At 31.3% G+C, this 25,833-nt stretch overlaps 2 protein-coding genes across 2 annotated transcripts in view; both read right to left on the bottom strand.

Moving 5' to 3' along the window:
- Window positions 1-3,341: 3,341 nt before the first annotated feature.
- Window positions 3,342-10,799, bottom strand: LOC106687711 (proteasome subunit alpha type-7). The gene is made up of 6 exons (XM_014431740.3): window positions 10,617-10,799; window positions 10,418-10,544; window positions 8,919-9,032; window positions 7,554-7,687; window positions 4,744-4,926; window positions 3,342-3,508 (listed from the first exon to the last, which is right to left on the bottom strand). The coding sequence occupies exons 1-6, from the start codon at window positions 10,719-10,721 to the stop codon at window positions 3,419-3,421; spliced, it is 753 nt and encodes a 250-aa protein (XP_014287226.1). The 5' UTR covers window positions 10,722-10,799; the 3' UTR covers window positions 3,342-3,418.
- A 4,594-nt stretch (window positions 10,800-15,393) lies between these two features.
- The window catches only part of LOC106687689 (SET domain containing 2), a gene marked incomplete in the record, with an annotated part of 53,998 nt that continues 43,558 nt past the window's right edge, over window positions 15,394-25,833 (bottom strand). Inside the window, 6 exon segments of the mRNA XM_067044648.1 lie at window positions 15,394-15,970; window positions 18,315-18,590; window positions 19,552-19,740; window positions 21,981-22,516; window positions 23,455-23,642; window positions 25,349-25,555. Coding sequence (XP_066900749.1) covers window positions 15,818-15,970; window positions 18,315-18,590; window positions 19,552-19,740; window positions 21,981-22,516; window positions 23,455-23,642; window positions 25,349-25,555 — 1,549 coding nt within the window.

Below are 25,833 nucleotides of genomic sequence, written 5' to 3'. Positions count from 1 at the left end.
TCTTAGATTCTCTCAAGTACCAAATATGTCCCTTTTGATTTATTTCAGATTGAAAATTGACCACTATTAACGCAACTCACAATTTTTGCTACATTTAAAAATGTTTAAATAATGAATAAATAGTCTTTGGGTCCTAATTTTAACCACATGCTTCAACCCAATAAAATATTATTTCTAAAAATTTCTTATTTTTAAAGCACATCTCTTGTGAGATGATTTTAGGAAAATCGAAATATTAAGAGTTGCAATATTACAAATAAAGACATTACAACTTTTACCTACCACCCTACTTTGAGACGAAATCTGTCTCTTGTATTTAAAACAAATTCTTAGTAAATGTTTCTTTATTATTCAGGTTGAAGATATATTTCATAAGATAAAAGTGAAAGTGAAATCTGAGTATTGTCATGGAAATACAAACAACTATGGAAATATGAAAATATTTGTTTTCTCATTTAATTAACTATCAGATTCTCTCATGTTTTATATTTAGCCATTGTTCATTCCTACATACACTGATTGATGGTTATTTTTTCCCAATAATATTAATTTAAAGTACTTGAAAATTCAGCATCTAAGCTCTAAATAAAATCATTAAATTTTTAGACCTGATATTTCTAGCCATGTTCATCTGAACATTCATACTTAACACCTCAGGACTTATGAAGACTTAACCAACCGAGTATACAGTGAACCAGAGCGGACATGGTGGGAAGAGATTTGTCAAGGTATTCCCGACTATCTTCTCCTCATTTCGATGAAAATATTGTACAGATAAGTGGTTATTTAGCCCTTCCAGACAAAGCATATTCTAATTTTTATATCAGTAAGTATGTATGCCATCAACGAACTAACTCCAAGAGAACAGGTCCTCATTTTTACCTTAAGAATGGGGCACAAAAGTTTCAAATCCCACCTGCTCCTAAAGCTCCGGTCCTCTCGGCAAGTGTAGAGAAGGTGAGCAAAATGCAGATCACATACTCCAAATGTGAAAGCTGTGTTCCCTCTCCAACTGAGGTGCAGAGAAAGCTCTATGGAAGCCTGAAGGACCTCAGAACCACAAAATTCCTAACCTGGCAATCTAAGTTTAGAAAGCAGAAGGAGATTAAGGAAAAATGAGAAATCATACAAATAATCCTAGTCACACATTGTCTGGTCTTATTACAGAAATATCAAGACCAGGGTTCTTCAAAGATACCCCAATAGCATACAAATAAATAAGACCCTCACCATTTAAAATTTGGAATGATTCTTGATGGAATGAATTTCAGGAACCTTCAAGTATGAAATGACTAACTCCTTAAGAAATAACTTTCAACTCAGTTTTTTTTTTTTTAAGGTATGGTGCTGCAGCATCATTAATAAAACAACATTATCTGGCCTGTCCTAAACAATTTAAAAATCATGTGATGAAGCCTCATTATACCCCAAAATAAAATTAGATATAAATTTACCTTCAAGGAGAAACATACATAGGACTATAGTTGATCCTTACCAGAGGACCTAGTGGTATGAAATACCCTTCCTCCCAAGCAAAGAGGGACCCTAAAAATGTTCAGAAAATTAAAGAAAAGCACCATGTCTTGGATCTATTTATGAAGTCTAAAATTTATCAAATTTAGAACTAGTTTATATTTTAAAGAACCTAAAATTCAACATATTTTATGTCACATCGCAGTATGTGCATAAATTGCAGTAGATTTTTTCCACTTTAACAAAAACGAGTTTCTTGATTCCAAGAAGTGTTTTAGAATCATTTTTCGGTCAACTGTCAAAAACTAGTAATATTTTATATAGACAATGAAGATTCAACAGCAGGTAACATCCTCATGGTATTCATTAAATAAAATATTCTTTAAACATTCATTAAATAAAGTATTCTTTAAGCAATTCACTTGTACTTGGCAGACACATTGCAAATAATTTTTGTCATAATTTTTATAACACATCAAATAAGAGTTGTTTATGACTTCTCTTTAATAAATTTATGGAGTTAATAAAACTTATTTTTAATTAGAATAAAGATCAAAACTTCAAATGTTTTAGAAATGGGACATCTTGAAAAGGCTTATATAGTGTGATTGCTCCATGTTAATTATCAAGGAGAGTACAGGCTTAAGGTGGTTGAAAGGTGAATTTAGGATTTTTATACTAAAGTGACTAATACATTTTGTTTTTCGTTAGTTAGTAGCTAAGAGCAAAAATTGAGTTTTACAAATATTAAGAATCACACTTTAGTTAAATGAGATTTTCCATTTAATTAAATAAATACAAAAACAATAAGATGTTATTGTTCCGTTTAAACGGAAGATTCAAAACATACAGCTAATTAGTAACTAGTGCATCATTTGGCTGAGAAAAACAAAAGGCACTTACATTCGCTAGCGAGCCTTGGCCAGAGGCAGTCTTCCTTTCATCACTTCTATTCTGCAAATAAACCATAAGTGAGTAAGGACACTTCCGAAGAGCCCTCAGGTAGCCAAGGAGAGGGTAGATGAAGGGACATGGAAGACAAGCAACATGAAGTATGAAAGCATGGAGTAAATCCTTATCTTTCCACATGACTAACACCATCGTTAAACCCCAATTAAAATTAATTAACTATCTCTAACAATAAATGTTCTATTTCAGTCACCCTTCATACCTATAGTAACAATAGATTTAGTGTTTAACAATTCTCCCTTGTTCAACCGAACTCTATAAATAAATTCTCTTTCTGTCCCCTTATAATACTTTATTTCATACAGTCCACTATTAATTCAACCAGCCAATCAAAAGTGAAGGAGTGCCTGGCCTTGAGTTAAAGCGCACTTCATACAGTTATTGTAAATTTGGAAACAGAAAAAGATGAAGTATGTGCAATATACAGATTAAGAATCACAAAATTGTTTTTCAATCATTACAGAAATTTTAAATGAAATCTCTCCACTTTTTCATTTTATCATCTATCCAATTCATTTTCTATATCACTAATTTTTATTTTCACACTAGAAACATTAATGCCTGTTCAATTTATGTGGCTTCAACAGTATATATAAATAAGGAGGAAATAAAAAAAATAAAAAATCTCGTTAACCGTGTAATTCAACTGATCATCTCTTTACAGTGTTGACATGAGCTAGATTCCAGTCTGTGCTAACATGGGCATGTGCAAAGACACTATTAAATTACATTGTTATCTTGGAAAAATTTAACTGACAGATGAAGAACAACCATATGGGTAAACTTAAGGTAAAAAGTCTTAGAACAATTAACTTATCTTCAACATTGCATAGTATAAAACAAAAAATAGTAAAAAACAAAAATTATAAAGAATGAAAGAAAAGTAAAATTATGATGGATTACATAAAATTTCAAGATTTATTTTATAATTACAAAACTTTACAATTAAGTAACAAAAAAATAAACTTGAAGGCAATCATTTTTTTTGTTTCTTTTTTTCAGCTTCTTCTTCTTTCTCTTTTTCAACCTGAGTTACATATTTATCAATTGTGTCTAAATCCAACATCTGGAAAAAAAAAAAAAATCAATCACAAAAACCTAGAGTTTTGTAATAATAGCATAACTGATAAATGATACGAGAGATGACTGTGTACAATGATGAGAATGGTCTAGAGTAAATTCAAAATACACTTGTCAAGGTGGATAAAATACCCAATTCATATTTATTTTTTAATTGTTTAGTAATGATGTTGAAACAGATTATTTGCCCTGATAATGATCAATAATATGGGTAGAAACTTAGGAAGAAATAAATAATAACAAATAGTAAGTCCCATTCACCTTGACAAATTTAATAAAAAAACTGTACATAATAGAAATTCAACATAGCAAAAAATGATATTAAACCTTATGGTAGCTATACTTTACTAGCACAACCATGTGAGAACTCTTGTATTAGAAATACATCCTTCTTCTCCCCAGTAATTTTGATGTATGAACTATATTTAAACATAGGATAAGTGATATTTAGTAATGGAAACCATATTGCTGGCCCGGAAGAATAATGATGAAACTGTAAACTTTGTGAAAATAACTTATTGTGTTAATAAGCTCAAAAATGCATTTACTTGAAGTTTGTAAGCAGACATAATTGTACTTAAAAATTCACCAATGTAGGAATTTTGTAAGTACAATTATGTCAATAAACAAACATTTACGTATTATGCTGATTTGCATACATTTTGTTTTAAATCCATTCTTGATGACTGCAATACTATAAAGTCAATTTCACAAAATTTTACAGTAGCAACATTATTCTTCTGCAGCAGTTATATTATCTCTCCCTCAATTATTTTAAGAAACCTAAATGATATATGATGGCAAACGGGGGACCTGAGAGTCAATCGCTAGAATTGGGGTGGACCTACAGAGGAAAGGAGGTGGCAGCACTTTATTGTGCGTTATTCCAAAACAGGTAGTTTTAGGACTTCATAACGCTGGGCCCAGTACTTTCCGTAAAAATGCCCTGAACTAGGTTTTGCTGCCCATGTCAAAATCTTTAAAACCAATGATTTATTTCGACGTGCCGACTTATTATCAACAGAATTTTGAAATAATCTAAATTTTTCAATTTCTTTTATTAAAGTAGTAGTAAGCATTCAAGAATAAAAATTAGAATTTTTCACTTCTCCCTTAAATTTCCTTTCCTTTGACAGCATAAAAGGGACCTTACTTCTATACATAAGTATATATATATGTAATTGGTAAATAGTAATAGTTCCAATAAGGAAAATTCATTACCACAAGCGGCTGCCCTCTTCTCATAACAGCAATTTCAAGATTTTTATTCCCAGATTGAACCACCTCCAACAGGGCTTTAACAGCAAATCTTACAACTTCTTCTTCAGTGCTCATATCAGCAGTTTCATAATTTTTTTCTAAAAATTCTCTGACTGTTTTAGCTCCTCGACCTGTAGCATTAGCCTGAAAATTGATTTTTTTTTTAATGAATTTATAAAACCATATATAGTAACCACTAATATTTATGAAGTATTTATTTTCAAAAATAATGATTTCTAACAAACATACAATAAATTATAAAAATAATAATACTGTATGATTCATGAAAGTCTAAACCAATCTAGTCATCTAAACATATCATACAGATGTATTTAAATTGTTAGTTAAACATGACCTAACAATTTGACAAACCCAGATAGGGCAAGGAACTTGAAAGTCAAATAAATAACAAAAAAATGATATCAACTAAAAATTATTGACTTATTATCCCCAGAATACTAATGTTAAGTTGATAGTTGGTGGACTAGAAGGAGCAATCTGAGAACGCACCAAACTCGAGCTCCCCCTAGGCCTAGTTTTGTACTTAATAAAATTAAAAAATGATTCTAACTTAGTTTTTGAATAGTAGCAAATAAAAATGAACAGAATTTGATGTTTGAATTGATTTTAAATTTGTAGAAAAAAAAAGGGCTAAATTATGATTGATTTTATTGTTAGACACAAGTATAAAAACATGATTTTTAAAAAATACGACTGTATATAAAATTTGGCCCCACAATAGGTATGAAATGGTTAATTCTAGATAACCAAAACAATTTTCTTTTATGATAAGCAAAAGTTAAACCTGCAACCAAATGAACTAGTCTAAATCTAAATTTAAGTGATACATGGGTCATTCTCGAATTTCGATATTATTTCAGTTATAGGGCTTTTTAAAATTGATAAACAATCTACAAGGGAATGATTTTTTTCTGTTATCATTCTTCTTCAGGCCAACTCAAAGTGGAAGAATGGCTATGTAGTTATAAAATATTTAATGCTAGTTTTGTCCATTCTCAAACCCTGTCACAAAGCTGAGTTTCTGACTTTCTCAATAGCACCAATGGGACCAGTTTCTTTCACAGTAAATCTAAAAAAATTATTGTCATATTGTCCAGCACCTTTTTAAGTACTGGTATAAAACATAATTTGAATTTTAAGTCAAACACACTGATAACCGTAATATTTACCTCTGTCATACGGTTTTCGAACACTCTCCAGCATGCTATCACAATGCCCGCAAATATACATTTACAAAGAGAAATTTCATTTAGAAAGGTGACCAGGGAACACTTTTAAGAACCAAAAAACAATTATTTTTGCTTCCTCACTTCATATTTAAAAGGGAACCTTCTTATTAGAGCTAAAATTGAAATTTTAATAAACGTATTCTCTAAAACAAAACTTTTGCATCACGTTTTGCATTTTAAATTGACCAAAGATAAATGATTACCTACTTAGCCAATGATATTAAACCATATACACGCTCCATATTTTGTGTCTTCAAAAGTAAACTTCCTAGATAAAGACTTTTTTTTATAATTCGATATCATGAAAACTGTTTGTATCCCTACTTCAAGGATTTGTCAAAGAATCCTGAAAGTAATAAAAATTTAAAAAATGGAAACAATCCATTTTAATTTTTGTAGAAGTTTGGTACCTAAATAGCATCAAATTTGGAGAAAGATCCGTATGATACTCTATGACGTATAAAATTAAAGAAGTTATATAAATTACTAACATCATTGCTTTAAATGTATAACTTACAATGTTAAAGAAATGACACAAAAATATGAATTGATTTAATGAATATGACTCGACACTAAATTGCTACTTCATATTGATTTAAACTGCTATGGTTTAAATATATGATGAAAAAAAGTAAACAAATTTCATGAGAATTAGTTTTACCTGACTTAAAGTATGAACTTTCATGGTTTTAAGGAACTGCAAGGGTTTAAATATACAATAAATACAGGTTAGGCAAGTAGCATACAATACAACTAATTTGAGTTGATTTAATAACCTGACCTGATTCAAGCAACTAGTTTTGTTGATTCAAACTGCAATGGTATAAATATACAATAATCAAAGATAAGTGATCAAAGTAATTAAGTAAATTACACATAAATTGATCTGATATGACTTTATGAATAAATAAACTTTGGTTTTTTAACAGTCTACTATTTATGACACACTCTAGTAACTCCAGGAGACAAGCACCAATGAGCTGAGGGCCAAAACACAATCTGACAATCAATTTACACTCAGATGGTGTAGACCAAGTGGTACAGATCACAGAGAAATTCAAATAAAAACGTTCCACAATACTGGTAAGGAAATAATCATATTTCTCTATAATACCTCTCCAGGAGTTGGGGTCATCACTAAAATCCATGCTCCCTAAATTTCTGCCGTACAGTGTCTGAGCTGAGAGGGATATTTTGGACGATTGAGAGCATGTCTCAAACCTTAGGGATGGTTTTATGGTGATTTATCAATAAAAAGATTATGTAAACTGATCATCAGATTGAGTTGTGACCTCCAGCTCATTGCTGCTTGCCTACCAGAGTTGCTAGAGTGCATGAATGGTAAACTTGGGTGTAAATCATCTTCCCCTTCAGTGTCCATTCTACTTATATAAGTTTCGTTGTATTATTATTATAGTAGTACTGAAACTAATTTTTTACTTTTTGCAACATTGAGTTTAGTAGAAGAAAGATTGCTTTAATTTTACAGGATTCTAAAATTGGAATTTAAACAATACTTACCTTCCATTCATAATATATACCAGATGGCTCTGTCTGATATAGATGAGGTGATCCATCAAGGTCAAATCCACCAATTAAACAAGATATCCCAAAGGGTCTTCTGCCATTACTTTGGGTGTATTTTTGTTTCATACCTTGATTTAAATAAAAAAAAAAAAAAAAATTAAAACTGATGAGAATAAGAAACAAATATATAAAAATGGCTTCTAATATTCATTATTCAATTTACACTAAATATATACAATATTATATTATTACAATATATTAAAGTTTAAAACAAAAAAATGTGGTTCCCACATTAATAGAGACAACAATTCCCTTTAATTTGGTGTGTTACAAAATACAGTGAAGTGGGAAAAATATGTAAAATCATTAGAAAAATGGCACAAGTTGTATCTAAAGCCATGAAATTATTTTTAATGGTGTTTTCAACATCTGATAACTGCTACTTAAGACATTGGTGGAAACTTCATGAGCCTTACTTTAACTTGACTTGTTTGTAAGAATAGTGTTTCCATTTAACATACGAGTGAAAAGCACTTACATATTTTGCATGGAGGAAAAGCTTCCAGACAACTTGAAAGTTCCACTCCAATCTCCTAATAGGTATATTTTATATAATAGGTTGCAAACTGGAAATAATTTCCACTGCTGTTTAGTTGAGCAAAGAGGAAGGGAAGAGAACCAATCATTTGGCCAGATATCATTGAACCTCCCATTCCACTTGGTTACATTAAGAAATGGTTCTATGATATAAAATGGTAAAAGGTAATCTAGGTAAAATAAATTTACCATTAAAATTCTAAAGAATCTTTTTACATTAGTTAAAGTATATTCTTGTTTAATAGGTTGTTTATATTACATTTTTGTTTTTGCTTAACCTAGCCAAGATTAGTTTTAAGAGTATCTAAGTCATTGACCACTGCTGCCTAGTTTTCCACGAAAGATTCACCACTTAATAATTTTAATTTAATGAAACAATTCATTTAATGAGGAGATAACTACTTTCATGTCTAGTTTTCTTCTTCTACAATGGCAGTTATATAGTGACTGAAACTGCAACTCTTGTAACAACTGATGGGTACTTTTACTCGTTATAGGATCTACAAAGTGTTATCAACTGTCACCTGATGCATTAATCAGGTTTTCTTTATAAATCGGTGTCTCCATTATTGAATGTTTGAGTAGTCATATTACACTGAACCAAGAATAAAACTTAACCATACAGTAATAGAATCAAATCATAAGGTTAAAAGAGTTTATTGTTCACAGTTTTCAGAGATATGAACTTATACACTTTCAGTGATGATTTACATGCATTAAACTGTATTTTCTATTAGAATTTATTATATAATCGAACAGTACCTGCTATATGTCTTGTAATATATTCAACAGTAACTGGGTCTTCTACAGTCAGTTTATGAGACTGACATTCAATTTGAGCTCTGTTAATTAGTATTCTAGCATCTGCAGTCAGTCCTGTAATTAATATATAATAAAATAATAATTGGTTCACATATATAAAACCAGAATATTAATTGGTGAGACAAAGTTCTGGAGGGTTGCAAATCATAAAAAAATATATCATGGTTATCACTTCAAAAAAAAATTACTAGCCATAGTGGTAACACACAAATTTACTATCAATTAATAAAGTAAATATGAAACATCCCTGTGCAGTTGACATCATAATATTGATAGTTTACATTATAATATCATCCATTTGTCATTCACCAACACGATTAGTATCGGTATTCTAAACATTGGTATAAACAATATATTAAGTTATGAATTATTATAAAAGAAATATGTAAGATATACCAAGACATAATTCAACATACATTTAAGATCGAAATGTACATTTAAAAGTGCGACTACACATTAGCCAAACTACAATGAATTTTCCCGTACACAAGTGGGTGGATGGGTTATTTGGATTGGCTGCTACAAGTTGGCCTGAGTTGATAGTCAGTTTTTGGAGTGCATATTAAACATTGTTTGAGAACTGACAACATATAAATATTATGTTCTCCTTGTTTGAATTAATTAAAGGATTTTCCCCACCTTTGGATCAATAATTAAATCTATTGTAAGATTTAATATTTTAAAATTCAATTATTAGATAAGTCAATTGTTTCAAATCTTGTCAACTGATTTTAGCAGCTAATTATGGATTTAACATAGCACAGATATAATTTATAAAAACATTATTTGTTAAAATAGTTGACTTAACATAAAAAATATCTGATTAAGATACCAGAATGAAACTTGAATCTATTGGTTAGCTAGTAACATTTCAATGAACTTTTATCATCCACCATCTGATTTAATTGATTTTTCTTTCTTTTTACATATCTTTGCTTTATATAGTCAAAATAATTTAAAATGTAGGTAATAGCTGACCCAAAGCTGATGTTTGCCTTTCTGAAACACACAAGCGAGGGTATCGATGTTTGTTACTCTCTTTGTTTACCAATCATTAATAGGTATTTTGGGTTTGTGGCATTTACAGTTCAGGGTAAAAACTTATGGGAAAGATTTTGGAATCTTGGTACTGCATGCTTTATCCAAGGCATTAGAAAGGAGGTATCAACACTTTATGTTATTTGTCTATCATTAAAGAGTTCAAAGATAACTTTGAATTAGTTGAGAACTCAACTTGTCAATGAGAGTTGACTTTTTAACATAAGCTATTGAGTGTATAAAAAATATTTCAAATAAGTTAAAGAACTAGATACAACCACCATACTTTATAACAATCCAAAACCTCAGCTGAAATTCTTAAATAAATATAAGATGAAAACTGAAATTTGTAATTAATGAATAATAGGATGGCTACAGTGAGAACAAATACAAAATCCTACCTGCAAATGCCATAACTATGTGATCATCTAATAAGCAAATTTTTCTAACTGTTCTTTCTTCCTGAAGTTTGGCCACTGATTTTTTTTCCACACCTAAGACAACTACATCATTGCCTCTAACGCCGACCTGCAAGTAAGGAATTAAATGTAATAAAATGAAAATGTCCTGACTTAAAACCAGCACCAGTCAGTTTCTCACCGCAGTGGATCCTTTACGAACAGCTTCCTGAGCATATTCTACTTGCAACAAATGTCCATCGGGCGAGAAAACAGTAATAGCTCTATCGTATCTAGCTGTACCCATTTTGAACTATCACACTCCTATAACCCACTAGATTAGACAGCAATACTGTTTATAGTTGCAAGTCAGACCTTTGAACAGTTATACCAACATTTTACCACAAAATATTTTATCTATCTTATTCGAATTTTTAAAAAAACTCGTAAAAACAAATTAAAAATTAAGACATTAATTATGATCCCAAGTGCTAATGATGGTAAAGGCAATAACATTATTTTTGCAAATACGAATTTTAAGTGTTAATAGAGTGTTAGTTAATTAGTAGTCCTACTAAGGGGGGACTTACATACATTATTTAATTTAGTGATTATATATATATATATTTTTTTTTTATAGAAGTTTTTCGACATATTATGGGTATTTTAAATATCTGGTAAGAAAAGAAGGATTAAGTTTAGTTCAAATTTTTATTTTTGTTGAGATCCCCTCACGACGATGCTGAACCTACTTATTTTTGTTACTTAATTTTTTGTTGGCATGACCGGCAAAGTCAAAGGATAATTCGGGTCTCCTAATGATCAATGAGGAAGATCGGTTACGTAAAAAAAGAGGAATGAGCCCCTCAACTTAGTGGAAGATTGTGTTAATAACGTGGGGATGAGTACCCAAAGCTTATATGTAGGAGGACAAGTCGGCGGAAGAACTCCCGAACTTCATGAGGAGAAGAGACCGAGACTCAAAGCCAGGGATGAACCTGGCTGAGCATTTCGATTGTAAGGAACTAGAGTTACTGAGTTAAAAATGTTAAAAAGTTATCAATGAGAAATCATGTAAATAAAAATAGAAGACAGATATGTGGGTTTTTTCTGCATGTTTAAAAATTCGCGAAGGTAATTACTTCATACCGTCAATTGACACTTTATTTTCGGTCGAATGATAACTAATTGTCACTGTTTTATTACTGTTGTATCAACTAATTTTCCAAAATGCACTTTGCGAATGCAGAAGCAAAATGCATCTTTTATATTTTGTTCTGTACCTTATGTTTATTTCTTGAACACTCTGTTTTTGTTTTGTTTTTTAGATGAAGGATGCCAGGAAATACTTAAACAGAAGGATAAAGCCTATTCAGCTCTACATGAAAACGGGAAACAGAGGCTCCCCTTGGGATCCTGAAGATGAATTTTACACAGCAATTTATCAAACGTTTTAATTTTGCCTCAAGATCCCCAGAGATGCCCCATATCCCCTACACCAATGGTCAAAGTAATGTAAAAACTTTCAACAAGTTAATTGATATTTTTAAAAAATAGGATAAATCTATACCACTACAACACCAAGCAAGAAGATGATTTAGTCAGAATCATACTTGACCACCAGATTTTTACCCAAGTAAGGGTACCCACTTAACTTCCTTTCTGGAGAACAGTAACCTGATACTACAAAGGTTACTAACAGTACACTTCCTGGAAGGAAAGCAGGTCAAAGACAGTCCCTCTATCTGAATCAGGGCCGAAGGCCAAGAACCCAACCTCTATAAGAAACCTTATCACCGAACCCAGTGAAGAGACAACTTTGACTGATCTTAAAGCAATGATGTAAAGCAAACCTCGGTGGTGGAACTTCAGCAGTGCTTGAATTATATTGCCATGGATGGATGGAGAAAGAATGACAGTGCTGTCGCATCTAATATATTTGATATGATGGTAGTGGTAGTATAAGTTACAGAAAAATTATCCTATACTTTGAGGAATGAGAAAATAATAAATTTTAGAGTATATGACGAATGACCTAAAAAAGTAACTGCTAACAGAGAAAGGTCTAAGCCAGTTAGTTGTATTACTTTGAGTTATGATGCGATAAGATAAAACATATTAATATTAGCCAACAATGTAAATAAAGAATAACGTGGGGATGTAAAAATAGATTTAACAGAAAAATAAAATCAGTGTCATCACTACGTGAGATTTCTGTGCCTTTTTATTGTGATCTTCCGGTAACGCATAAGTGGTGCCGAAAACCAGCCTTTTTGTTCGCTCATATTTTATTATTACGAACTTCAATTTACGTTTCCGTTCATCTTGTCCCTATCAATAACCTATTGAAAAAAGGGAATCGCGTTGTATAAACACCAGGCAATATACGGACAATATACGGAAATGCATGGAAAAGTTGCAAGAAGAACCTGTGTTAGCATTTCGAGATTTCAATCGGCAGTTCACAATCACCACTGATCAGTGAATACGCCTTGGGAGCAGTACCCTCTCAGGAAGGAACCGATAGCTTAGGCTAGTCGGCGACTTACGGACGCAGAGACGAGATTCAGCGCATTGGAGAGGGAGTTACCGGGCATACTGTGGGCCGTGGACCATTTTGTCCCTATGCATTCGGGAGAAAATTTAAGATTCAGACAGATCATCGCCCCCTCCGACGGGTGGGGAAATTGAAAGAATCCTCTGCCAGGGTTACCCTATGGAAGGGGCTTCTTTCCCAATATAATTTCGGAATAGCATAAACTGGGAAAGAGAACGTGTTGGCGGATTGGCTATCGCGTGTAATAATCGTGAACGCAATAGATAATGAACAAGAGGAACCGTAGATTTGCGTCAATTTTTGAGCGAGTAGACGTCTGGGGAAGACGATAGCCAAAACGCGAGAGAGCGTAGAGACGCAGATAAGGGGCCAGAGCACGCGTGAAGGTAGCGACCTGGGGGCAGCATCAGGAACCGATCGACCCACCAGTGTAGATGAAGCAAATAGAAGAAATCATACAACACATCAGACAACAGTTATGATGAAAATAGAATATGGTAAATACAGGAGAAGCTCTATAATGACTATCTGTTCAACACCAGGAGTACGTAGAGTACTGAAGGATGCGTTGAAGGCGGGAAGGACGTATCATCTGTATGTAGTAAATGCCATAATTTGGGAAAAAATTAAGCGCCTGTGGCGGACGGAACAATTGGGGTAAACAGGACCTCCATTCCTTGGACACTAGTCGACACACTATGGGACGTAGAACAACAAAAAGAAGTTACACTTGCCTACCACCAGGGCAAGACAAACCACAGAGGGATAACGGAAATGATACAGGCACTGCGGCAGAAATACTTCTGGTGGGGTATTAAACCAAAGGTTCAGGAGGTCATAGGGTACTGTCAAGTGTGTCTTAGGGCTAAAAATGATCATCACTCCCCTAAAGCTATACAGGAAGAAACTCCAACCGCGGATATGCCATTAGTCGATTTACAGGTCGACACTTTTACCTGGAGGGGATACAAAGGGTCATGGCCATTGACCTTTATAGCAAGGTGGCCATGGCTCATCTAATCAAGGATAGGTCAGCGGATGCAATACTGGAAGCGCTGCGATCTTGGTTCCAATTTTATGGAATACTGGATTGCATCTCGTCGGATGGTGGTAGGGAGTTCGACAACACGGTGATTCGTGATGAGATGGAAGCTTTGTAAGTGGTCTGGCACTTAAACACCCCGGGACACCCAAAGAGTAGGGGGGAATAAACGATTCTACAACACACTGAGTGACCACTTGCGGGTTTACCAGTTAGATAGGGGGTTGGAGCCAGATGATGCCATGATCCGAGCAATCGCAGCTTATAATCGCTCTATCCATGCGGTAACAGGGTTCTCACTCTTTGAAGTTCTATTTGGGATGCGCGGACGGAGACGTGATTACAGGGATACAGCTGGCGAAGGGAAAACGATCCATAACGGAGCATCTCTACGCAAGGTATGGGATAAAGTCAAGACTAGGATCGAAGGAGAAAAGAACAATCGTGTATCATGTCAAAACACCAATGTCCGAGACATTATGGGAAAGATTAGAATCGGTTAGATCGTCTATCACCATGTAGGGACCAATAGAGTCAAAGAGGTGCAATGCTAGAGGGTCCATTTAGGGTGATCCTGATCAGAGAGCACAATGTGTTCACAATTGAGTGTCAATGAGCCAAAAAAGCGTAGAACTGTCCATATCAAACAGTTAAAGCTCCCTATATTCAGAACCCAATAATACACAGGAGTTTTCTCTTTCTCATGACATTGAGATTATTTTTGGAAAATTTTTCTATGTTTTCTCTGTTAAAGGTATCTATAGTTAAAAAGCTTTTCTTATGTAATAATTCTGCATAGGGGTATTATTATTTTTTTTTTATGTTATGGAGCAATATTTTTCTTTATTTTTTACTGCACAAAAGTATAATCGATGTTAAGTTGTATCAGATCATTTCATTTTTGTATATTTGCAGTTAATTTTAGTTTAAGAAAATTATTTCATAAAATGGTTGGGCGGGGGGAAGTTATGATATGATAGTTATAATGTGATAAAATAAGACATATTAATATTAGCCAACAATGTAAATAAAGAAAACATAAGTAATGTTCTAAAAATAGATTTAACAGAAAAATAGAATCAGTGTCATTACTGCGTGAGATTTCTGTAACTTTTTATCGTTATATTCCGGTAACACATAAGTTCTATATACCTTGATATTGTGTTGATACACACCTTCCTCAGACGTATCAAAACTGCTAGGGATGAAACTGTTATTATAAATACAATATATTTATTTTCAAAGAAATAACTGAAGTAATCACCAATTTTTAAATAATTATAGTGGTATTTTCTGATGGGCCCAAAAGTGACAGTAGTACGGAAATCATAGCATAGTAATTGAGAGGAATTAAGCTTATAATATGAATATAAACAAATAAAACTTTGACAAAGTTATATTAGATAATCAATTTTCATTTATATCTACAAATAACTTTCAATAAATAAAAAAACAAACAATAAAAGTCAACAATATGAACAAAAATTACACCTTATTTTAAGGAAACATTATATAGATATATACATATTTACTTATTACATCACTATGTGTACAAATAAGAAATAAACTACAATAATTCACAAAGAAAACAAGTTGAAATTCTTCAATTTAAATAAACAAAAATCTTCATTTACAAAACATACAGTGACTTAATATAAATAACAAAATTAATTAACATATAAATATATAGTTTTACAAATGGGCAGTTCTGAACTTAAATCAAAACCTGTACATAATTGGAAAGAAAAAGGTAAAAAGGGTTAATCTATTTATTTACAACTGTACATTCAAAGAAATATGCCTTCTAATCATCAGGAGATCTCTTATATATAGGGCCAAATTTCGACATATACTTTCTAATAAAGTCTCTGGCCTTATGTTTCACGTTGTCATTACATTCCAACTCCTCAACAGAAGCACAATGTTTCAGTTCCTTCACCATTACAAAGTGAGTTAACTAGAAAAAATAATATTTTCTTAGAACAAGATTATATAAAACAAATAACATTTAAAATAATTATATCACCTAAAAGCCAACAAATGCAATATAACTTTTTAAAAAAATTTACATTATCCTTATACTACCTATAGTCCCATATTACAATATATCATCAAAAATATCCGCCTCAACTTTTGAAAAGCACATATTAATTGTGTGACCCTTAAGGCAGAGTGAACTAAGATCTAGAGTTATTTAAATTTCATTATTCCACTAGTGTTGATGAACAAAGGAGGAAAGGCAACTAGACTTCATAAGCAACTTAGAACAATATTGGCAAAGCTTGGTAAACATGTTTCTTATAAGCCTATAAGTGATACCTTCAGGATAAATTTGCTGCTTTCACTATAGAAGGATCATTAGCTCTCATGAATGACCAGACCAATTTTGATGTACACCACTTTTATGAGAAAAAAATGATTCCTTAAAGATTAATCAGCTTCCATCTATTGAACCTCTTGTCAGATAGTTTCCAGAGCAGTGCTTTATGTACTTTTTTTCTATCAAGTCACAATTAGCTGCAGTTAAAAGTTCCCTAATGAGTATTATCAGAGTTGTTTTTGGAATGCCAATGTCTCATGTTAAGCAAAATATGGATCTGTTACAGAAAGAATTGATCAGAAATGGTTCTAATGTTGAAATGTTAACAAGTAATGAGGAGAAGATGGTTGGGGGTGCGGTCAAAGAGAAACACAAATAAGTTGGTGTAACCTATTTTATTGTGCCAACGTTTCGGCTAGAGTTTCTAGCCTTCTTCAGGGCTGTTAGCTTGAAAATCGAACACCTGAAAATCAACGAAACGTTGGCACAATACAATAGGTTACACCAACTTATTTGTGTTTCTCTTTGACCGCACCCCAACCATCTTCTCATACGTCATCCATGGTCAACTATCTCTTATAATTAGTTAACAAGTAATGTTGCTGAGGCTTTCGTATTCATATTCAGCGCACTAACAACCACAAAGTTGTATTCATGGTTGGCTTGTTGAATTATAAGTCATTTAAAAAAAAGGTCAGATCAAAGAAATTTGTTCAACTATTGAATGTAAAAAATGTACAATAATTATTAGTAAATATTGGATGTAATACAACCCCTAACAGCTCATTCTAATAATTATTTATTCGATTTAGGGCCCTCAATACTAAACCAAATGGTACAAAATAGACGAACGTAAACCAATTAAAACAGGAAATGTAAGATATAACAACATTTGGTGAGTTTCTCTTTATTCCGAACTACTTCTCCATTAAAAAAACATAAAATCTAAATGTAAAGTTATGGATTGAAAGAGCATCAATTCAGCTTTGCCATAATTATAACTAACGTCGGATTCAGATTTAGAGTTACGAATGTTTATGTGTATACTGGACATCAGCCAAAAAAAGAACTTTCAAAAGCAATTCCTAATTTTTGATTTTTATGAAACTTTGTATATAAGGGTTGGATTTGAAAGGCCACATGAACCAATTTGACTTGCTTTTACCTAAACAAATGTTGGCCATCTTTAATGAAAGCATATTTTGGATTTTATAATTTTTTATGCATTCAAACTCATTTAATACAATCAGAAATATTATTTTCTTCTTATACATAAAAAAGAAATCAATTAATATTTAAAAATCTTTACATCTAAACAGAGTAAAGGTGTACAACAATATAATAAAATTGCTAAAATAACACAAAACAATTGTTTTCATGACAGAGGACCCTCAACACGTCTAATATTTTTCGATCTATTACCACACATAAAAGTTTCATTGCAGTCGGCCTCCTCTTGTGAATAAGGGAATTACAAATTTATAGTTATCATAGGATTTTTCTAACTAGAATGGCCATATTTCAATAAAAAAAATATATAACACAACAGAATTAACAAAACACATACAAGACTATAAATTAAGAAAAAAACTTAAATAATTACGAAGTAAAAGGTTAAGAATAATAGTTCAATCACTTCTCATTATATTTTTAGAAACTAAAAAGTAATAGAATATTTTCCCAATCAAGATACTATTTGAGAGACAAACTCTAAACCGACTAGGGATACTGTTATGGAATTACAATTTGAGGCTTTAAACTTTTTTCAAACATAAAAATGAACAAAGAACTTAAACAATTAAGGGGAAGAAATAAAAAGAGTGATATTTACCAACTTATTTTTTTTTTTTTTTTAGAATTACCAGATAGGAGAAAATGCCTTAAAATCCATTGGACATCTGATTTGACATTTTTATGAGTATAGCCCATGAAGAAAGACAAATTTCATATATAACAATATAATAATACCTTAATGTCTTACCTTTCTTGCAAGATGTTTAAAATCTTCTGTATTTGTGATTCTAGCAATTTTGCAATCTGATTTCCTGTATGGATTTAGAAGTGAAACAACAACATTAGCCATTTGTACTCTAAAGAGATCCTTTTTACGGCGACGGGGGCCTACTGAAGTATCAGCCTCACATTTAGCAGCGCCTCCACTACGTAATTTCTTCTTTTCTTTTGCCAACCTTTCTTTAGTTTCTCGAATTTGTTTCTTTTTTATACCACAGCGGTAATCATCTTCTTCATCCCTTGGCTAAAAATTTTAATAATTTTTGATATAATTGATTATTTTAAAATAAGTCTTTTGTGAAATATATGTTTAATTTAATTACCTTTGGAAGTAATTACAATTTTTATAATAGGATTTATTTTTCATTAATAAGCAAGTTTAATTTAATGAATGTTTGTTTTTATAGTACACTTTATGTTATATTAAAAAGATTCTTGAACAATATCTTCCGATATCATTTAAATAATTAATCTCAGCAAGTAGTTATAACTGAAGTTCAAATTGGGTGAATTTCTCTTTACACAAATAAAGTCACATTTAATAGACAATTATTTTTATCTTCTTCATAAACTCACATATGTTTTTTTTTTTTAGTATTATGAATCCAGAACAATAATCAAATGCGGAATATTACATATTTAAAGCGATCATATTATCAAAACCATCTTTCTACAAGTTTACAATAAGACCTCAAAACTTTTACTTTACTGAATAAATCAAATATATATATACAGTTATTTCATTTTGGCATAGCCAAGAGAACAGAATTGGATATTATTCAATTAATTACTTATTTAATAATGACTAAATGATATAATTTTCTAAGTTTCTTCTACAATTGATTTATCTGAATCCTTGTTATCTATCTTTCTTTATTTCACAAATTATATCATTTGATATTTTATAAGTAAATAAATTAAAATAAACACCAAGCATTGTTTATTTACTTCTATCTCACTAAAAAAATTTTCATTTCATTAAATTTTCTTTTTTCTATCTTGTAAATGAGTTAATGAATTTTCCACAGTTAAAACGACTTTTTAACTATTAACAGGTGTGCTTAAATAAAGTGTAAAAATATTCTTTGTTTTCATTCCCTTTTCCTCTAGCATTCCATGATAGGGCATGAATTTTCAGTATTCAAACAATTTTATGACTGAAGGAGGTAAGGAATATAATAGGGGGATATTAACAATATACTTACACTAATAATGTTGACCTGGACAAGACCTTCCCGTCTCTTCTTAAGGGCAGGTGGTGTAACAACTGAAATTGGTGTAGGAATATCTTCAATTCGTGTTTCTTCTAATAGAGCATCAGGTGCATGCTCTTCCTCTTCTTTTTTATTGGTTAATTCTTCATCCTCAAAACCATCTTCATATTCCTCATCATCCTAAGCCATAGAAAAAATTATTTCAAAAACTATTTTTATCACACAATCATAAAACATTAACAGATATTCAAATTAACTGATTAATTAATACCCTTCATCTGTTTGTCTTCTGATTAAAACAGAAAAAGTGTTCGGAAAATGGTTAATTATTAGGGGAATATTAGTAAACACTAAGATACATTAATCACTAGTAAACACTAAGATACATGAGATCACAATGAACATGATCTCACTTTCTTCAATTTTGATTTCTCAAAGTATTTCTTTAGTTTCCATTACATAACATTTATATTCCCATCTTTCTATATGCTTATGAAACTATTTTTCAAAAATTTTGATATATTATATAATGGTCTATTTATACTATTTACTATTGGTCTTAGAGCCTTATCTTCTTTAGGAAGTTAACCAAACCAAACATTCTAACAACCATGAAACCTCATTGTACTAATATTTCCCTTAAATTAGTTTATAAAGTCATAAATGTACATAGGAAGAAATCTAGTTAGACAATAATATAAAGAAAAATAAAGTTAGAGAAGAATTAAAATCTGTTGTGAAAATTAAATACTATGGAGAACAAATTACACAGCAATTTGGTGCACCAATAGGTGGTGTATTATCGTTATCCTTGATATGTCTAGTTTTAAATGATTTGACAAGAAATATAGTTATGAAGTCAGGAATAAATATGATGATCATGTTAATATATATGATATATTTTTCACTATGAAAAATAATGAAATAAATAAATTGATAGAAGCATTTAATAGTTACCATTACAGGTTAAAATTCACGATGGATTAGGAGCAAGAAAGGTTTTAAGATATGCTGGTGTTTAGGTGAGGTATAAGCATAATCATAGAACTGACCAAGAAGGAACGATTTTTGGTGCATTGGTGCAGCATTTATCCAAAAATAAACATACATCCGATTTTCATAACACAATAATTATATAAATAAAATAACGCAATCAAAAGAAAACAGCTTGAATCTTTTTATATTTTAGAAAATATTAAATACACTGTTAATTTTAAATCAGACACTACAAATCTAAACTAACATTATAGAGAAATTTTGAATAAATTAATTTGTGAATATTATGGTTGAATTTTTGGTAATTATTTAAAATTAAGTTTAATATAACTTATAATAATAAAATAAAACAGCATAAAATAGACCCTGAAATTTAATGATAATATACCTAACCTCATTGGTTAAACAGTATACTGTGGATAGTTTCTGAGAGTAATAATAAATTTTCAATAGAAAAAATTAATATTAAAAGATATAATTGACGATAATAGGTAATTAAATGTGAAATGTTGTAAGTTAATAAATAATAAATGTGATATAAAAAATATTTCAATTCAATTTTAAAATGAAATATTGGAATTCACTTTTTTATAAGTTTACAGTATTTAATCAAAACCAAAATTTCTCTTGAGCCGGGGATTTAAAAAACCCAACTTTACAGTGGCGTAACCAAGAGGTAATCAGACATTCCTCCTTGACCTGTGCCGTGGCCATGACAAATATGGTGCTAAAAAAAAAGGGTGAATTTCTCTTAATTTCAATTGATTCACATTAGATTTTTTTTCTTAAAATAAAAGTAAATAGCACCCGGTGCCTATTTTGACATAATCAGATGGCAGTCAAGGTGTTAATAGATAATCCTCTAAAACATTGTACATGTAAAATAAACTGAGGTTAAAAGGATCTAATTAATCATGATTAATAAATATATCCAGTTAAGAAGATTTATATTTATAACTCTATGTATTCAGTTTTGATATGAAATTACTAATATAATTTCTAACTTAAAATATAATACTTATTAAATTAGAAAAAGTTTATGAAGAGCAGTTATTTATTTCATCATTAATTCTTTTATAATGAAGAAGAAAAAATAAAGAGATAAAACAGTAACAAATATAAAAAAATCAGAAGACATCTTCACTAATTTTTAGTCTACAGTTATGAATATCCTAAAGTTCCATTTTATTTCCTTAACTAGCAGAAACAACATTTAACATTAAGAGAAGTGCTGCTTAAATATATACAGACTATGCATCTCATTCAGGGTATTTGTTTAAATAAAAATATAAAATAAAAAAAGTAAAAGAATTTTATAAATTGACTAACTTTCTCAACTAGAGATCTTACTTGAGTAACAAATTTTTAGAGAATAATAAATATGACAAAATAATATAAAAGGAACAATAACCTACAATAGGTACCTTTACTTCTTCCTCTTCTTCAGAAGAGGAATCTTCATCATCACTAGATTCATCAGAATCTGATTCTGATTCAGACATTTGTGGTGCAGTCTCTTCAGTAGGAATTTGCCATTGTGATTTTCGGGTTTTGGTATGATAATAATAAATTCGCCCTTCTTTGTCTTTAGCAGATCTCCATTTAGGTGGTAGTCGAATGTAAACATGAGATGGAGGAGGAGGTGGCGGAGGAGCAGTAGACAGAGGAACTGGAGCTGTAGGTGTAGGAGGTAAAGTAGGAGCAGGCAATGTTGGAGTAGATAAAGCAGGAGCTGAAGGATAGACCTGAGGAGGAGCATTGTAAGGAAATGGGGGATAGGATGGTACAGGGGGTCGGAAAGGGGGGGCTATTGGAGGATGAGGGTTATATTGGTGATATCCAGGTGGCTGAGGGGGTGGATATGGTCCTTCAAGAAATGGAGGAGGAGGTGGCTGTGATTGTGCCATGAATGGGGGAGGAAATGTTGGCGGACAACCACCAAATACTAAGTCACCACCATCTGAAATAGAAATTAAAAAAAAATAAATTTTCAAATAATGCCTAAGAAATAACAGTAAATAAGGCAATAATTTGTAAAACAGCCAATACATTGATATCATAAGACTCAATAATTTTTTTTTTTTAAGTGAAACTTCTTTTCCATAGTTCTACAACTCAAGAAACAAACAATTATATAGAAGCAAATTGATTTTGTAACGTGAGATAAAACAGAAGTGGTAAGGGAGACAACACTGGTCAATTCTAGAAGGACAATTTTTATATTGTAATAGGACAGTAGGAACTTAAAGCAGTTTAATAATCCTGGTAGTGCAGGCCCAATTGAGTTAGCTCCTGTAATCTCACAATATCCTGTTATAATACAAACATTTTCTTACTACAATTGACTTAAGAAATGGGTGTTCTTGTCCAATTATTATTATTATTATGGAACTAATATTTTCTGCCTGAAGCTATAAGAGAGAACAATTGATCATACTCAATGAATTTCAATACATTATTTCATTTCTAGAAGTTTCACATCTGCCACAAATTTGTTTTCTTTTCACTATTACAGATCATTAGATGCTTTCAAAACATATCAACAAAATAGAAACAACTGACAATAATTTGACATTTTAAATGAATATTACTAAAAGACTAATGAATTAAAAAAACAAAACAAGAAACATATTAGTCAGAAACAGTCATTAAGAAACTCTTTAACAAATGGAACAAAGCCAATATCTTAATTTAATATTTCCCAGACCAAAAATAAAAATAGTGATGTTGGCAATGTGATTCCTTGACTGTGCTTTAAAGAATTCTAAATGACTAGCAAGAATCATAAACTTGTAGCACATTATTAAAATTATTCAAATTATTATTTTAAAACTAAAAGATATATGTTTTAGAAAACAAAATAAATATAACTAAATTTTTATAATTGCATTAAATAACCTGGTGGAGGATGGAAAGGTGGCTGTTGATAAAAGTTTTGATCAATTTGAGGAGCTGAGGGTACGAGCATTTGAGCTTGATGTTTTGCCCATGATTCCATTTTCCTTTGCCGTTCTTCTTCCTCTACTTTCATAGCAAATAATTGCCTTCTTTCAGTTTTTGAAAGGCGATTAGTTGGGCCACTGTGCCTACAATTGGGAAACCAAACAGTTAAAAATTACAAAATGCAAAAATAATTTTTAAAGGTATTAAAAAAGAAGAAATTAAAACAAACATATAATAATAATAATAATAATAATAAAGGCTTACCGAACCCGAAGGTTCAATGCCGATACCACCAAACACTCTCTGTATACATCCTTCCAGTGATGCCCCTCCAAACCCAATTCCATTAAATCTGTTATAACACAATCCTCCCACCTACATTTCGGTCTAAACCTTACACGCCCAACTTATATGCCACAATGCTATAACTTGAATTATATTTACCGGATGTAGGTCCCTTAATTCAGCGTTGCGTAATCTTCTAAATTCTCCCATTAATTCATCCTTTTTCGGTCCGAATATTTTGTGCAATACTTTATTTTCGAAAACCCTAAGACGCTGTTCATCCCTTAGTGTAAGAGGCCACGCCTCACATCCATAAAGAACATCCATAAAAGTGGGAAGGATAATGGATAAAAAAAACAAAAACATATAGCAATATAATATATCAATAAACTATTGAAAAATGTTCAATTGGTAAATAATTGGTGTTCTTTTACATGAAGGATACTCCATTACTACATTTCTATAAACTTCAAAAAATCTTTTACTACTTAAGAAACAAAAAATCGCATAACTTTGTTAGAAAAGTTTAAAAGCTAATGGATCATTACAATTGTTTAAGAATGCTTCTTAACCCTGTTTCAATCAACTTGGAATGTGGTAATTCCTGGGACTCATAAGCTTATTTATCACTTAGGCCACTACGATATTAGAAGCCTGCATATATATTGCATATAGTTTTGTTCTTAGTGCTATGTATTATTTCTCAAGACATTTTTCTAGTGTATTTTCTTGCAAATAGAATTCAAAGGCAAAGACTTTTTTTTTCTCTCTTGTAAGAATAGACCATCCCTTTGTTTCCTTTATAGATTTTATGGAATCAGGTGTAGCAAATTCACACAGCTCTTAATTAAAAGAACAGTCTCGGGTAACTTTGACTTTAATTTGTCTATTTGATTTATAAAAAATTAACAAAACATAATACATTATGATTACAATACAGGTTAACCAGTGCCAACCTAAAGTCCAGATAATGGAAAATTATCCAAAAAATCCTTAATAAAGGATAATGGAAAATTTAAAAATAAAACCATATAAAAAAAGAAATATGAATATGGCCAAAGAGGCAAGGCAGCTGGATCTAGAATCTAAGTCATCCAGACATCTTAAGATCTTTAGTTTCAAAGAGTAAAACCCAATCTATATGGATCTTAAATTATTTCATATTATTTTCATGTAATGAATTTTTCCTTTATTTTATCTTTTTTATACTATTTCCGAAACTAAAAACCTGGAGGCAGGAAGGCTACCAAGTGTACCCAGATCTCATAAATTTGATTGCAACAGAAACAAAATTATTACCTAATAAATAATTCAAACACAATTCAATTTATAATTTATTATTTATAAATAATAATGTTAAGTATTTAAATTGTTTGTAGGATCATACATGTAATAGAAACTTTTTGTAGTAGATTGTCCCTGAAGATGGCCGGATTGGCCGAAACGTTGGACGTATAAAAGAAATAATAAAGTTTTGAGACTATAATGGATAGTGTTTGAATTGTTTATTAAAAAATTACCAGTCTCAAGAAAATATTAAGATTATAAATAAAAAAATTATTACCTATCATCTCCAGGTCTATGCTTCCTCCATTCAGGTATACCGGAATCGGGGGGTGAGTCTCTACCTCGTTTTCTCTCACGGTTAAATCTTGTTTCCTTTTCATTATCTCTATTGTATCTACTATTACATTCCTTTTCAGTTTCTCGATTATACCTCTCTTTGTCACTTTCTCTATGGTGTCGCCCATCTTTTTCATAACTCCAATGCCTATAAATAAAAAAAAAAAAAATTACACACACACAAAAGCAGCGTTGGGAGGCTGCAGGTTCTGGGAGTTGGACTCGCAGATTAATACCCGATGTGGGCTTGTGGTATGGCCGCCAGCAGTGAGGTGGATTTTAACATAACCCAATTATTGACCCGATATGGATGCTTTAGAGCCTACCTGTACCGATTCAAACTGGATGACGGATTTAAGTAATCCGATTTTTTTCGTTCTTTTTTTGATTTATATAAAGTCGGGGTCGGGGGTCTCATTTTCTGAT

This window comes from Halyomorpha halys, unplaced genomic scaffold (assembly GCF_000696795.3).
Source record: "Halyomorpha halys isolate HHAL.00 unplaced genomic scaffold, Hhal_1.1 Scaffold999.1, whole genome shotgun sequence".
Taxonomy (NCBI): domain Eukaryota; kingdom Metazoa; phylum Arthropoda; class Insecta; order Hemiptera; family Pentatomidae; genus Halyomorpha; species Halyomorpha halys.
This window is presented reverse-complemented; position numbering and strand designations above follow the sequence as displayed.